At 48.5% G+C, this 16551-nt stretch overlaps 1 protein-coding gene across 1 annotated transcript; it reads left to right on the forward strand.

Moving 5' to 3' along the window:
- Window positions 1-6775: 6775 nt before the first annotated feature.
- CLDN19 (claudin 19) lies at window positions 6776-16067 on the forward strand. Its single transcript, XM_007526100.3, has 5 exons — window positions 6776-7191; window positions 11207-11371; window positions 11465-11549; window positions 15185-15337; window positions 15922-16067. Exons 1-5 carry the CDS (start codon window positions 6969-6971, stop codon window positions 15968-15970), a joined length of 675 nt encoding a protein of 224 aa, XP_007526162.1. The 5' UTR covers window positions 6776-6968; the 3' UTR covers window positions 15971-16067.
- Window positions 16068-16551: the final 484 nt, after the last annotated feature.

The following is a 16551-nucleotide window of genomic DNA, read 5'->3' on the forward strand; positions in this document are numbered from 1 at the left end:
TTTAAAAAATATTTATTTACTTATTCCCTTTTGTTGCCCTTGTTGTTTTATTGTTGTATTGTTATTGTTATTGATGTCGTTGTTGGATAGGACAGAGAGAAATGGAGAGAGGAGGGGAAACAGAGAGGGGGAGAGAAAGACCTGCAGACTGGCTTCATCATTTGTGAAGCGACTCCCCTGCAGATAAGGAGCTGGGGGCTCAAACCAGGATACTTACTCTGGTCCTTGCGCTTTGTGCTACCTGTGCTTAACCTGCTGCACTACTGCCTACTCCCTAAAGTAAGTATATCTTTAAATAGTTGCTTGTTTGTTTGGGGGGGATAGATATAGATAGCATAATAGTTATGCAAAGAGACTCTCATGCCTGAGGCTCTGGAGTCCCAGGTCCAATCCCCCACACCACCATAAACCAGTACTGATAAATGCTCTGGCTTTTTTTTTTTTTTATATACCTTGTGTGCTTAACCCGCTGTGCTGTGCTACCACCCAACCCCCCCCCCCCCAACTCTGGCTTCTTTTTTAAGAGTGTTTTGTTTGGGGATGAGGCTAAATAGCATAATGGTTATGCAGAGACTCTCATGCCTGAGGCTTCAAGGTCCTGGGTTCAAACTCCCACACCACCATAAGCCGGAGCTGAATAGTGCTCTGGTAAAACAAAAAAAAATTTTTTTTTATTTTTTATTTAAGAAAGGATTAATTAACAAAACCATAGGGTAGGAGGGGTACAACTCCACACAATTCCCACCGCCCAATCTCCATATCCCACCCCCTCCCCCGATAGCTTTCCCATTCTCTATCCCTCTGGGAGCATGGACCCAGGGTCATTGTGGGTTGCAGAAGGTAGAAGGTCTGGCTTCTGTAATTGCTTCCCCGCTGAACATGGGCGTTGACTGGTCGGTCCATACTCCCAGTCTGCCTCTCTCTACAAAAAATTTTTTTAAAGTTGTTTTGTTTTGATTAGGCCAGAAGGTAGCTTACGTGGAGGGTGGAAGATGTACCTGTTTCACCATACTTATGACTCACATTCATTCCCATCCCCCACTGGGGAAAGCTCAATGCTGTGGTGTCTTCCCCTTTTTTTAATTTTCTTTCTTTCTTTCTTTTTTTTTTGCCTCCAGGGTTATCACTGGGGTTTGGTGCCTGCACTGCCAATCCACTGTTCCCGGAGGTTATTTTTTCCTTTTTGTTGCCCTTGTTGTTTATTGTTGTTGTTGCTATTATTATTTTTTGTTAATTTTTTTTTTGCATTATCTTTACTTATTTATTGGACAGAGACAGTCAGAAATCAAGAGGGAAGGGAGTGATAGAGAGGGAGAGAGACAGAGACAACTGCAGCACTGCTTCACCACTTGTGAAGCTTTCCCCCTGCAGGTGGGGACTGGGGGCTTGAACATGAGTCCATGAGCACTGTAACATGTACACTCAACCAGGTGCCACCACCCAGTCCCTGTTGCTACTATTATTGTTCTTATTACTGTCATTGCTGTTGGATAGGACGGAGAGAAATCGAGAGAGGAGGGGAAGACAGAGAGGAGAGATAGACACCTGCAGACCTGCTTCATCATTTGTGAAGCGAGCCCCCTGTAGATCCTTACGCCTGTTCTTGCACTTGGGGCCATGTGCACTTAACCCGCTGCGCTACCACCCGACTCCCTTCTTTCTCTTTTTAAAGTAGTTTTGTTGTTTGTGAGACAGAGGAGAAGAGAGAACCAGAGAATCACTCTGGCATAGATGGAACTCAGGGCCTCATGCTTGAGAGTTCTACACTTTATCCATTACACCACCTTCTAGGCTATGTGCTCTCTCTCTTAAATATTTTATTTATGTATTTATTTAGTATTATTTATTTACATGAGAGAATCAGGGTATCATTTTTTCACTTTTTAAACTATCTGAAATATAGGTTTTTATTTTATTTTTATTGTTTTATTGCTATCATGGTTATTGCTGATGCATGGTGCCTACAAAATTAATCCACTGCTCCTAGCAGCCATTTTCCTTTTCTTTATTTTTTCTTTGTCTTTAAGATTGTATTTATTCATTTATTTATTTTTAAATAAATAAATATAAAAAATTTCTTTATTGGGTGGATTAATGGTTTACAGTCAATAATAAAATACAGTAGTTTGTACATGTGTTACATTTCTCAATTTTCCACATAACAATTCCTCCACATAACTCCCTCTAGGTTCTCCTCTGCCATCCTGTCCCAGGACCTGAAACCCCCTCACCCCACCCCAGAGTCTTTTACTTTGGTGCAATACACCAAACCCAGTCTAAGTTCTGCTTTGTGTTTTCTTATTTTTCAGCTTCTTTCTTTTATTTTTATTATTAGTGATTTAATACTGACAGACAAGATTGTGGGATAAGAGGGACATAATGCACACGACTTCCACCACCAGCGTGCTGTATCCCTTCCCCTCTACTGGAAACTCCCCCACTCTTTATCCTTCTGGGAGTATGAATCAAAGATGTCTATGGGGCACAAAAAGTGACAGGTCTGGCTTCTATAATTGCTTCTCCTCTGAACATGGATGTTGATAGGTTGATCCATACCCCGAGCCTGTCTCTACCTTTTCCTAGTGGAGAGGGCTCTGGAGAGATGGAGTTCCAGGACACATTGGTAAGGTTGTCTGCTTAGGGAAGGCAGGTTGGCATCATGGTAGTATTTTTCAATCTTTGTCTATGAGTGAGATTTTGATCCATATTCCTATAGGGAGAGGAGTGTTAGGGGAAGATGACCAGAAGGCTCAGAATGCCATATCGATCAAGACCGGTGATTTGGTGTGTTCCTGAAGTCGTTCTAGTCCTGCCTTGTTGTGTTCCCAGATGGTCTCCTCGATTTTATTTATTTTTTCATGATAAAGATAAGAGGAGAGAGAGAAAGCACCAGACATCTCTCTGGTACATGTGCTGCCGGGATTGAACTCAGGACCTCACACTTGAGAGTCCATTGCTTTATCCACTGCACTACCTCCCGGGCCACTTTTCTTTTCTTTTCTTTTTCTTTTTTTTTTAATATTATTTATTTACTTACTAGAAAGATAGGAGGGGAGAAAAAACCAGACATCACTCTGATACATGTGCTGCCAGGGATCGAACTCAGGACTTCATGCTTGAGAGTCTAATGCTTTAGTCACTGAGCCACCTCCCGGACCACCTGGACCCCTTTTCTTTGCCTTTTTATTATTAGATAGGACAGAGAAATATTGAGAGGGGAAGACGGCTAGAAAATATAGAGACCTGCAGACCTGCTTTACCACTTGTGAAACTTTTTCCCCTGCAGGTGGGGACCGGGGCTCGAACTTGGGTGCTTGTGTACTGTAATATGTGTGCTCAACCAGGTGTGCCACCACCTGCCCCCCCAATAAACAAAATCGTTTAAAACATTAAAGTAATATAAAAGTATAAGAAGCACTGGAACATTCCCAGCTACCATGGCACTCTCATGTACCAGGATTTGAACCAGGACCAGGTGTGTGCATAGTAAGGCAGTCATCCTATCTGGTGACTCTTTCCCTGGTCTTGCTGTGTGATTCTAAGTGCTCACCTGCCCTCTCTGGACCCCTCAATGGAGGGCTTGCACAGGCCTAAAGAGTCTGTGACGCTGTCTGCATGCCCTTGAAGATCCTGAAGCTGCAAGACTCCTTTCAAAGTCCTTGTAGAGAGAGAGTAAGGCCCAGTCTGCAGAGAGCAGGTAATAGTTGGGGAACAGGGTGGACATCTGGCTACTCCCTGAGACAGCAATCAGTTTGCCCAGCATCACACTCTACTCAGAGGGGAACATGGCTTCTAGGGAGCCTGTGTTAACACCCTGCCCTGAAGTGCCCTGAGAAAGATACAGATGTGAGGAGAACATAGCACAGCACAGTTCTGAGCTGCCTAGTGACAGAGACAGGAGTGGCTCACCAACTCTCAGCCTCCTGTGCTTTGTGAGAGGGCTCCTCACCATGAAGGGCTGCCCTGAGGACTCCGTGGTTAACTCACAGAAAGAGTACTCATTTGGGGATTGGCAGGAGACTTACCCAGTAGAAAGCACACTCTGCCAAGCAGGAGGACCCAGGCTTAAGCTCCTGGCCACCACATGGGAGCACCCACACAGGGGATTTTTTTTTTTGTAGTTACTATTGTTGTTATTGATGTCATCGTTGTTGGATAGGACAGAGAGAAATGGAGAGAGGAAGGGAAGACAGAGATGGGGAGAGAAAGATACCTGCAGACCTGCTTCACTGTTTGTGAAGCGACTCCCCTGCAGGTGAGGAGCCAGGGGCTCCAACCGAGATACTTACACACTTACACGTCCTTGCACTTAGTGCCACCTGCGCTTAACCCGCTGCGCGTGACTCCCTCTCTCTCCCTTTCTACCTCACACATTCTATTTTGGGGGAAGCAGTGAGATTCAGCAGATTTAGCAGAACCCCAGCAATAACTCTGGTAGCAAAAGTGGGAAAAAATTTAAGGGCTGGGGGTGGTGCACCTGGTTGAGCTCACACATTACTATGTGCAAGGACCTGGATTCAAGTCCCTGCACCCCACCTGCAGGGGCAAGATTTCATGAGCAGAGGAACAGTGTTGCGGGTTGGTCTCTCCTTTTCATAAAGAATTTTTACTTATTTATTTATGATAAAAATAGGAGAGAGAAAGAACTAAACATCACGCTGGTACTTGTGCTGCTGGAGAATTGAACTCAGGACCACACATTTGAGAGTCTAATGCTTTATTCACTGTGCCACCTCCTGGACCACTTTGCCTTTTTATACTCCCCTTCCCTCTCATATTTTTTTAAAAACTGAAAGAGTGATCACTGTGTTTTCAGGAGGCCCTCCACTTTCCAGTATGGACTTGGGGTTGTCTGTGTCCCAAGAAGGAGCTGAATGTTATCCAGCATTCTAGGCCCCCCTTGTTTGGGGGGGGGGGCGCTCAGGCTGTGCAAGGAAGCAAGTCTGTGTGTATTCAGATGCACGTGGCTCTGGACCTCAGCACAGAGGACCACAGGGGAACCCAGTGTTCAGAACCTTAAGTCAGTCAGCACCCACTCCTGACCCTGCAGAGGACACCCCTGGGGTCTGAGGAAGGAGCTGCAGGCCATACCAGCAGCCCACGCCTCAGATGGGCACACAGGGCAGCCATTGTCTGTGCAGTGCCTGGCACCCTTTCATTTGCATAGCCACGTAAAGAATGTGAGGGAACAGGCTGGGGACTTGGCCATGCAAAGGGGACTGAGAGGGAGGGAGCTGGCTGGGCAGGCAGAAGGCCCTTGCCCCCCTCCACATGCAGTCCAGCAAAGGTGGATGGGCCACTGGGACTGGAGGGGGGTGGCCGGGGGGCTGGGAGAGTGGGAGCAGGGTTGTGACATTCCCTCTGCACCCACAGCCAGACAAACCCATAGGACCCGTCTGAACGTGAGGGGATTGCTAATGAGGCTGGGAGTTAAACATTCCCCTCTCCTGAGGGCTGTGCTTGGATGGGAGAGAGCAGTGAGGGCACCTGCAGTGGGCAGTCTGAACCCCAGGAATGTGTAAAGGGCACTGCTCCCTGCCAGGCTGTTCTGGAACTGGGGGCCAGAGCCCCGTGCCTCAGGTCCCAGCAGGAGCAGCTCAGCCAGCCAGCAAGAGGATTAGAGAGGTAAACAGTCTGCCTCTCTCCAGGCTGATGCCAGGTCCTGCTCTCTCTCTCCTCCCTCCCTGACTGGTTCCTGGGTGGCTGGCAGATAGCTCCCTCAACTCAAGGGGGTTCCTCTTCTGCCACCTTGCATCTCAGATTCTCTCAGTGCACAGTTCCAGGTCGAATCTCTTCTATTTTTCTTTCTTTCTATTTCCTTTCTCTCCTCTTTTTTAAAATTATTTTTTATTTATTGGATAGAGACAGCCAGAAGTCAAGAGGGAAGGAGGCGAGAGATAGGAAGAGAGACAGAGAGACACCTGCAGCTTTCCCCCTGCAGGTGGGGACTGGAGGCTCAAACCTGGGTCCTTGCACATTGTAACATGTGCACTCAACCAGGTACACTACCACCCACCCACCCCTCTCTTTTCCTCTCCTTTTCCCTCTCCCATTCTCTTTCTCTCTCTCTTCCCCTCCCCCTCCTTTCCTCTCCTCTTCTTGGTCTCTTCCTCTCCAGGGCCTCACTGCACCTATTATTTTTTTTTTTTTATTTAAGATGGAGGGGGAGTGAAAGCCAGAGAACACAGCACTGTAGTTTCCATATGATGGATAGGGACTCAAACCCAGATCCTTAAGCATATAGTAAAATGTGTGCTCCCCAGGAGAGTTATCTCCTAGCCCCTAAGTGTCATATATACTTATATAATTACTTATTGCATAAAGACAGACATAAATCAGTATGGAAGGGAGAGATACAGGGAGCAAGAGAGATACATGCAGCACTGCTTCACTGCTCATGAAGCTTTTCCCTTCAGATGGGAGACCTGGGGCTTGATTCCAGTCCTTGCACTTGGGAATGTGTGCACTCAACCAGTTCCAGTTGTGTCACTACCCAGCCCCAAGAATTAGAATTTTAGGACATTTGAACCAAGCTGCAGAAGGGGGTCCCTTGGGGGTGAAGAAGCCCTGAGGGTAAAGCAGGATCATTGGTCCCAGCTTGTTCCTTGTTCCTTTTCTAACCCTAGCAGGCAGGTCGGCAAGGCACCCATCTGGGAGGGCCCCGCCTCCCACCGCCAGGAGGCTGGGCAAGAGATTTGCTGGGGACCCTGCCCTAGCTTAGGCAGCTACTGTGGGCGGGCCCCTGGCCTTTCCAGCCCCTGGCCCTCCCCCTGCATTCTGGAGCCCCAGTCACTCACTGCCTTTGCTGCTGCTCTCACCGCTGCCACCTCTTTCTCAGCCTCTGACCACTGGCTGTGGCTTACCCACCCTCCCTCACCAATCTATTCCTCTCACCTGGCCATGACCCTGGGCCCTCCAGGGACATTGGTTCAGCCCTGAGCCCGGATCCCCAGCCCCTCCCCTGGGCCATGGCCAACTCAGGCCTCCAGCTCCTGGGCTACTTCCTGGCCTTGGGTGGCTGGGTAGGCATCATCGCCAGCACAACCTTGCCGCAGTGGAAGCAGTCCTCCTACGCAGGTGATGCCATCATCACGGCTGTGGGCCTCTACGAGGGGCTCTGGATGTCCTGCGCCTCCCAGAGCACAGGCCAGGTGCAATGCAAGCTCTATGACTCGCTCCTTGCCCTAGACGGTAGGCTTCTTAACAGCTTGGGGTGTGGTGTGGGGGCTGTGGGAAGGAGGAGGGCTGCATACGGAGCCCTCAGTGGTCAGCCCTCTACCCAGAGCAGCCCAGCACCCCACATCGGGTAGGGCTCTGGGTTCCAGACATCAATCTGCTGCTGTAACCTTGAGGGAGTAAGTCCCTCACTCTGTGTCTGCTGTCCTCATCTGCTGAAGAGGGAGCACAGTGACTTCTACAGGACTATGACAGGCTCAGATGCAGAGGGCTGAGAACAGAAGGCTTGGTTAAGGCTCTCCTCCAAGGTCAAGGCAACAGCATAGTGATTATGCAAAAGGTTTTCATGCCTGAGGCTCCAAGGTCCCACTTTCAGTCCCCCAGAGGAGGGAAGGTGATTCAAGTTAGAGTGGCTGTGGGCAAGGTAGCATCCCTACCCACAAGCCAACTGGGGCTGAGCCCAGGTGTGCTCAACTCTCCACTCTTTTTCCTTTACCTTTTCTTCTTCCTTCCTCCCTTCCTATCTTTCTTCCTCTTTCTTCTTATTTTTTTAGCATTAGATTAGCCCCTCTCAACCATGAGGTTCTGAATTCAGTCCCCAGCAGCACATGCACCAGAGTGATGTCTGTTTTTTTCTCTCTCCCTTCCTATCTTTCTCATGAATAAATTAAAAAAGAAAGATTCATGGGGGCGGGGGAGGTAGCACAGCAGATTAAGCGCACATGGGGCAAAGCGCAAGGACCAGCGTTAAGGTCTGAGTCCCCGGCTCCCCACCTGTAGGGGGGTCAATTCACAAGTAGTGAAGTAGGTCTGCAGGTGTCTATCTTTCTCTCCCCCTCTGTCTTCCCCTCCTCTCTCCATTTCTTTCTATTCTATCCAACGACAGCAATAACAACAACAACAATAAACAACAAGGGCAGCAAAAGGGAAAAAAATGGCTTCCAGGAGTAGTGTATTCATAGTGTAAGCATCGAGCCCCAGCAATATCCATGGAGGGAAGAAAAGAGATTCACGAGACAGGAGGAGGAAATATAAGCCAGAGCACCACTCTGGTGTACTCAGTGCTAGAGATCAATCCAGAACCTCAGGTATACAGGTTGAGCTGTTTCTCCAGTCCCTCCAGGTCCCCCAAACTTCTTTTTTCAAGATCTATTTATGAGGCTGGGTGGTGGCATACCTGGTGGAGTACATATGTATGCTACTGTCTTCAAATACCCAAGTTAATGAGCGGGGCTGTGGCTCACCTGGTTGAGAGCACATATCGCAGTGCACAAGAACCCAGGTTTGAGCCCTGGCTCCCCACCTGCAGAGGGTAAGCTTCACAAGTGGTGAAGCCATGTTGCAGGTGTCTCTCCCTCTGCACCCCCCTCCCTATTCAATTTCTCTCTGTCCTATCAAAGTAAATAAAATTAAATTTAAAAAAATACCCAAGTTAAAACCCTCAGTCCCCACCTGCAGGGGGGAATGCTTCATGAGTGGTGGAGCAGTGCCCAAGTGCCTCTCCTTTCTCTCCCTCTCCCTCTTACCTCTATGAAGGAGAAAGAAAAGGGGAAAAAAAATGACCACCAGGAACAGTGGAGTGAGTCATCATGCAGGCACTGAGCCTGAGCAATAGTACTGGTGGCAAACAAACAAACAAGCAAATAACCTGCTTATTCACATAAGAAGAGAAAGAAAACCAGGGCATCACTCTAGCACATGTGGTGTTAGAAATCAAACTCAGGGGAGTCAGGTGGTAGCAGTACATGTGGTGCCAAGTGCAAGAACTGGTGTAAAATCCCGGTTCGAGCCCTGGTTCCCACCTGCAAGGGAGTCGCTTCACAAGCGGTGAAGCAGGTTCTGAAGGTGTCTATCTTTCTCTTCCTCTCCTCTCTCCCTTTCTCTCTGTCCTATCTAACAACGCCAACATCAATAACAACAACAATAACTACAACAACAATAAAAACCAACAATGGCAACAAAAGGGAAAATAAATACATATAAAAAAATTAAGAAAAATCAAACTCAGGACCTTGTGTTTTTTTTATATATTTGTTTGTTTATTCCCATTTGTTGCCCCTGTTATTTTATTGTTGTAGTTATTATTGTTGTTGTTCTTGATGTCATCGTTGTTGGATAGGACAGAGAAATGGAGAGAGGAGGGGAAGACAGAGAGGGGGAAAGTTAGACACCTGCAGACCTGCTTCACAGCTTGTGAAGCGACTCCCCTGCAGGTGGGGAGCTGGGGGCTCGAACTGGGATCCTTATGCCGGTCCTTGTGCTTTGTGCCACCTGCTCTTAACCCGCTGCATTACTGCCCAACTCCCAGGACCTTGTGTTTTTAATTCAACTCTCTAGACACTGTGTGATAACTATTTATATATCATCTATCTATCTATCTATCTATCTATCTATCTATCTATCATCTATCTATCCTATCTATCAGGGCTGGAACCTTGTGCATGCACAGTTTCATCCCTGTCAGGTCACCTTTTCATCAGATGGATACTACAGCACTGCTTCCTCTGTGGTACCAAGGCTCAAACTTGGACTGTAAAGTACACATGGCAAAGCATGTACCTAAACCAGTAAGCTCGCTCTCTCTGGCACAACCCTTAGCTTTCCCTCCTGTCAATCTGAATGGTCCCAGAAGGAGCTGTCTCCATCTGTTTAAGTTATCATCCATCTGGTGGAGGGGCCATTGGCAGTGCACTTACTTGAGTGCACACATTATGGTGCATAATGACCCAGGTTCAAGTCCCCAGTCTCCACCTGCAGGGGGGAAGCTTCATCAGCAATGAAGCAGTGTTACAAGTGTCTCTCTCCCTCCCTCTCTTCACATCCTACCCTCTCAACATCTGTCTCTATCCAAACTTAATAAAGAAATAAATATAGGGGTTGGGGGGCAGGTAGTGATGTACCTGGCTAAGCACACATGTTACAATGTGCAAGGACCTGGGTTGAAGTTCCAGGTCTACATGCAGGGGGAAAGCCTTGTAAGTGGTGAAGCAGTGCTGCAGGTATCTTTCACTCTCGCTATCTCTCCCTTCCCTCTTGATTTCTGGCTGTTTCTATCCAATGAATAAATAAAGATAATTAAAATATATACATATAGGGACTGGGTGGTGGAGAACTTGGTTGAGTGCACATCTTACAGCCTGCAAAGACCTGGGTTCAAGTCCCTAGTCTCCACCCGAACGAGGATCTTCAGAAGTGGTGAAGCAGACCTGTAGGTGTCTCCCTCTATATTTTTAAATCTCTATTTATTTATTTATTATTGAATAGAGAGAGAAAAACTGAAAGGGGAGGGGGAGGTAGAGAGGGAAAGAGAAAGAGAGGCACCTGCAGCCCTGCTTCACCACTCATGAAGCTTTCCTCTTACAAGTAGAGACCAGGGGCTTGAACCTAGGTCCTTGTGAACTGAATGTGTATGCTTAACCAAGTAGTTTTTTAAAAATTATTTATTATTTTATTTATTTGATAGAGATAAATTGAGAGGGGATGAGGAGGGAGAGAGGGAGAGGAGACATAGAGACAACTACAGACCTGCTTCACTACTAGTGAAGCTTTCCCCGGCAGGTGGGGACCAGGGGCTTGAACCTGGGTCCTTGAGCACCTTAATGTATGCATTTAACCAGTGCACCACCACCTGGACCCTTCTTTTTATCTTTATCTCCTCTTTTCCTCTCAATTCCTCTCCGTCTCTACCCAATAAATGAATAAAAAATATGAGAAAAAAGAAATGGAGAGAGACAGAGAGAGAAGAGGAGAAAGGCGGGAGGGAAGGAGGGAGAGAAAGTGAGAGAGAGACAGAGAGGTGTAAGGCCCAAAAAGAGCCCCCCAGCCAGAATGCAGTAAACTTGAGAAATCTGTCTATGTCGCCACCAAACCTGGAATAGTCTGTGGAAGAGTGAAGGGTGAGGTTGACCATGAAGCCCACCTGCATCCTTGAGAGTCACTGAGCTCACATTCCACTCAGGTCTCCCACCACCCATAGCACTCTGCCCCCAATTCTCCTGCCACCCACCCCCTTGGCCCTCTCACCACACAGGTCACATCCAGTCTGCACGAGCACTGATGGTGGTGGCGGTACTCCTGGGCTTCGTGGCCATGGTCCTCAGTGTTGTGGGCATGAAGTGCACACGGGTTGGAGACAGCAACCCCATCGCCAAGGGCCGTGTCGCCATCTCCGGAGGCATCCTCTTTCTCCTGGCAGGTGAGTGCACATTCGGGCTGCTTCTCCACTGCTCAGCCATGGCTGGTAGCCCCAGAGAACTGCTGATCAACACACACAACCCCTCATCTCTAGGCCTCTGCACTTTGACAGCTGTGTCATGGTATGCCACCCTGGTGACCCAGGAATTCTTCAACCCCAGCACACCAGTCAATGCCAGGTGAGTGTCAGGATGTGGCTTGTGCATGTGTCAGGGCCTCTGCTCTGCCTCCTCTGGGTTCACTCACTTTTGCCAGCATGGCATTTGGGAAGAGATGGGGAATGGGGTCCCAGGTGCTCCCACCAAGATACATGCTGGAGCCAGGTGGGAATGTGGCTGAGCCTTCTGGAGGGGCAGGAAGCTAAAGTGGAGAGCACTCCTGGGAGCTAAGTGCTTTGACTCCAGGTCTAAATCCCAGCTCCGTGTGCTGGCTGTGGGATGGGCAGATATGCTAATATATATATATATATTTTGCCACCAGTGTTATTGCTGGGGCTTAACACAACGAATCCACTGTTCCTGGCAGTCATACCCCCACCCACAACTTTCTTTTTAATTTTTCACTCTTTTAAAATTATTTACTTATTATTTGATAGAGACAGAAATTGAGAGGGGACAAGGAGATAGAGAGGAAGAAAGACAGACACCTGCCACCCTGCTTCACCACTTTTGAGGCTTTCCCCCTGCATGTAGGGAACTAGGGGCTTGAACCTGGGTTCTTGCTCACTGTAATGTCTGTACTCATCCAGGTGCGCCACTACCTGGCCTCTCTCTCTCTCTCTCTCTCTTTTTTTTTTTTTTTGACAGGACAGAGACATTGAGAGGGGAAGGGAGATAGGGAATAAGAAGGGGGGGGTGGATAGCATAATGGCTATGCAAAAAGACTCTCATACCTGAGGCTTTAAAGTCCCAGGTTCAATCCCCTGCACCGCTATAAGCCAGAGCTGAGAAGTGCTCTGGTAGAGAGAGAAAGAGAAAGAGACTTGCAGACCTATTTCACAGCTTGTAAAGCATTACCCCCTGCAGAGGGGCAGGGGTGGAGGTTTGAACTGGGATCCTTGCACATGATAATATGTGTGTTTAATCAGGTGCACCACTGCGGGCCTCCATCCCCCCTTTTTCTATTTTATTTGATAAGACAAGAGAGAAATTGAGGAAGGAGAGATAGAGTAGAAGAGATAGACACCTGAAGACCTGCTTGACCACTTATGAAGTGTGCCCCCTGCAGGTGGGGAGTGAGGGGTTTGAACCCAGGTCCCTGTGCATGGTAATCTGTGCATTAACCCAGCCCCCAAGATTTTCAATCTTTCTATGTCTGACTACTTCCCTGACAACAAAGCTAGATCCTGAGTCTGGCTCTCTCTCTCTCTCTCTTTTTTTTTTTAAAGATTTTATTTATTTATTAATGAGGAAGATAGGAGGAGAGAGAAAGAACCAGACATTACTCTGGCACATGTGCTGCTGGGGATTGAACTCAGGACCTCATGCTTGAGAGTCCAAAGCTTTATCACTGCGCCACCTCCTGGACCACTCTGAGTCTGGCTCTTGTGTACTTGAGGGGGTGTAGTGAGATAATGCTGCTACTGGGAGGGGCCAGCACAGTGCCAGGGCTGGAAAGTTGGGCACATTCAGAAGCCTGCTGTTATTCCTGAGGGAGGTGGCAGCTACTTGGGGCTGGGAGATAAGGTCTGAGCAGTAAGCAGGGCAGATTCTGCTCTTAGAGCCACAGGAAGATTTTGTTCTCCATCCTAGGTGGAAGCAGCCGGCCCTGCTTCCAGCTATAGTGTACTGTGTGGTGATGGTCATTATTAGAGAGTAAGACCAGAGGGGGCTGGGTGGTGGCACACAAGGTTCAGCACATACATCATCATGCACAAGGATCCAGGTTCAAGCCTTCACTCCACTCCTGCAGGGAGGATGCTTCTTGAGCAATGAAGCAGGTCTGCAGATGTCTTTCTCTCTAACACCCCTCCCTCTCAATATATATATATATTTTTTTTTACCAGAGCACTGTTCAGCTCTGGCTTATGGTGGTATGTGGGACTGAACCTGGGACTTTGAAGCCTCAAGCATGAGTCTCTTTGCATAACCATTATGCTATCTACCCCTGGCCCCCTCTCAATTTCTCTGTCCTGTCAAATAAAATTAAAGCAAAACAAAACAAAAACTTTTTTTTTTTTTTGATGCTTCTTGAGAGACAGCAAGACCAGTACAGCAGCACAGACCTAGAACAGGGGATGTGGAGTCAGGGCATAGCTGTGAAAGGTAAGTTCAGAGATATTTAGAATGGTTGGAATTTGCTTTGTTTTTTAATTAATTTATTGGATAGAGACAGAGAAATTGAGAAGGGGTGAGGAGATAGAGAGCAAGAGAGACACAGAGACACCTGCAGCCCTGCTTCACCACTGGTTAAGTTTTCCTCCTGCATATGGGGACCGGGGTTTGAACCCAAGTCCTTGCACACTGTAATGTGTGCTTAACCAGTTGTGTCCCTGTCCCCCCACACCCCTGGCCCCTTGGGATTTGTAAGGTAAGAAGTATGGGGCCTCAAATAGGAGGCTCTGTGAGAGTCCTGGACCACCCTGTCCTTCTCACTTCTTCAAGGAGCAGAGAATGAGTATTTGAGACTCAGCCCTAGACATCCCAACAGACCTTTTAAGACCTGGGTGGAGAAAGTATGAGGAAAGATGTTCTGGGCAGTGGTAGATAAGAGGACTCCCTGGAGGAGGAAGCAGTATGGAGAAGGAAGAAAGGAAGCTGGGCTTTAGCGCAGCAGATTAAGCACACATGGCATGAAAGGCAAGGACCAGCATAAGGATCCCGGCTGGAGCACAAATGGTGAAGCAGGTCTGCAGGTGACTATCTTTCTCTTCCCCTTCTCTCTCCATTTTTCTCTGTCCTATCCAGTAACAGCTATATAACAATAACAGTAAAAACAATAACAAACACAACAAAAATGGAAAAATGGCCTCTAGGAGCAGTGGATTCATAGTGCAGGCACCGAGCCCCAGTGTTAACCCTGGAGGCAAAAATAAATAAATAAATAAATAAATAAATAAATAAATAAATGGAAGAAAAAGGAGACCTCTGGTATTTATTCCCTGGAACTGATAGCTCTGGCCATAAAGACCCAGCACTCAAGGAGCAACTTGGCTTAGGGATGCCAGGCTGGTACTCTGCCTTTAATATGCACCAAGGCTGCAGCCTCCTTGCTGGGTCCTGGGGACACACTGCCTGCCCTTGAGCTATTTCTCATGGAGCCAACAACCAAGGGGTAGAAGTGAGTCAGTGCAAGAGGACAGAGCACAGAGGGGTCAGGAAGAGCCACCAGGGGAGGTAGCATCTGAACTGGGCTCTCTCACACAATAGCAACAGTAGAGAGCACCAGGGCACTCCAGCAGGGATGGGCTGGCTGCAGGGGCTGAGGGTGGAGAGCTGGAAGCTTCAGGCATCAGGTCATTTCCAGAGGCAGCAGGAACCTTGGCTGGGGTTCTGTGGGAAAGATGGGTTCTCCACATAAGAAGTGGTGGGCCCTCCCATACCCCCTCCACTGGCCAGAGGGGGAATTTGCATAGAGCAGACTCACTGAGGCTGCATCACCCTGTATGCTATTGGTATGTCTGTGTGCAAGTGTGGGAGTGGTGGTGGTGGATGGGGGGTGGATCAGCATTAACCCCAACTATCTGGAGAGATTGAGAAGACTTATAAGCGCCCCTCCCTCTGTGCTCAATGCCTCACATCCTCTGAGACACTTAGGGTGAGTGGGTGGGCCTGAGCTGCAGCCATACCTGATCACATCCCTCTGTGCCTTGCAGGTATGAGTTCGGCCCAGCTCTGTTTGTGGGCTGGGCCTCTGCTGGTCTAGCCATTCTGGGGGGCTCCTTCCTCTGCTGCTCCTGCTCACGGCCTGAGAGATCCAACAGCAGCCCACAGCCCTATCGGCCAGGACCCTCAACTGCCGCCCGAGAGTACGTCTGAGTCCTGGCTGCCCTGGGTCAGATGCCCACCCAGCACTCCGCCAACCCCTGCAGCACCCTGAGCTCAGTTTGGGTTCTTAGCAGCTTCCACCCAGCATAAGCACCCACCCTGTGCTCTGAGACCCAGGCACTTAGAGGTCAGAGGAAGGACTTGGCACACAAGTCCAGGCACAGGCTTGGCACTGTCTGCACAGTTTCATGGGTACAGCAGCCTAAGTACTGGCCCTTCACCTGCCACTGAAGGGGTATGTCCTCCTAGGGCACTACACAGCCCCCTACCCCTTCCAATTGGGCTCTCATAGGCAGTACCCAAATAACAAGTGTCCCCAAGTTACACAAAAGGAAACATGCTCAGAGAGGATAAGAGGCCTCATTGGCCCCGCTCTCTGACTTCAGTGACATAAGGACCCCCACAGGTGGCCAGATCACACCAACCTTGTCCCCGGAAACAGGCATCAGGCAGGGCTGTTGGGAGGGTCCAGATTTGAGCACACTGGCCAGTCCCTGAACCCCACAGCCCATTTGCCCCACTGCTGCTCACCCCACTAACTAGCTCTCTCTCTTTTGACTTTCAGACCAGTTGTTAAATTGTCTGCCTCCGCCAAGGGTCCCCTGGGTGTGTAATGTCCAAGCCCCCAGCCTGACTCTTCCTTTGTCAATATGTAGACTGTGTGTGTGTACATGGTATTTTTTGGAAAGAGAAGTGACTATCCAGCCGCAAGTATGGTGTCATTTAATCTGTCCTGGGAATGGCTAGGATGGTGCCTGGCTCAGAAAGGTCAGAGATGATTCCTGCTTAGGGGTCCTTGGGCATAAAGATGGAAAAACCTAGATCCAGGGTGAATCTACACAGTTCTCCTAAGGATAAGCAGCAAAGAATTCATGGTTCTTGCCTCCTGGTTGAGGTTGGGCCTAATAATAGGAACCAGCCCTGGGAGTCAGGGTACTTCTTGTCTACATAGCTCCCTTTTGCAAATCCCTCCCATTATTATTTGTCCCTACAAATTCTGTAGTAGAAAGGGACACAGTCCCTGAAAAGTCTTCAGCTGTGTGCTAGGGACCAAAGTCCCAGGATGAGATATTATAGCTCACTAAGACAAGGAAGGGGTTAGGCAAAGGACATCAGAGCCTTTCAGCCATTAGAACTATTCTTAGCCTGGCCAGACTTCCCAATTCTGATCAACCCAGTACAGGCCTTTAAAAAA

This window comes from Erinaceus europaeus, chromosome 13, assembly GCF_950295315.1.
Source record: "Erinaceus europaeus chromosome 13, mEriEur2.1, whole genome shotgun sequence".
Lineage (NCBI taxonomy): Eukaryota > Metazoa > Chordata > Mammalia > Eulipotyphla > Erinaceidae > Erinaceus > Erinaceus europaeus.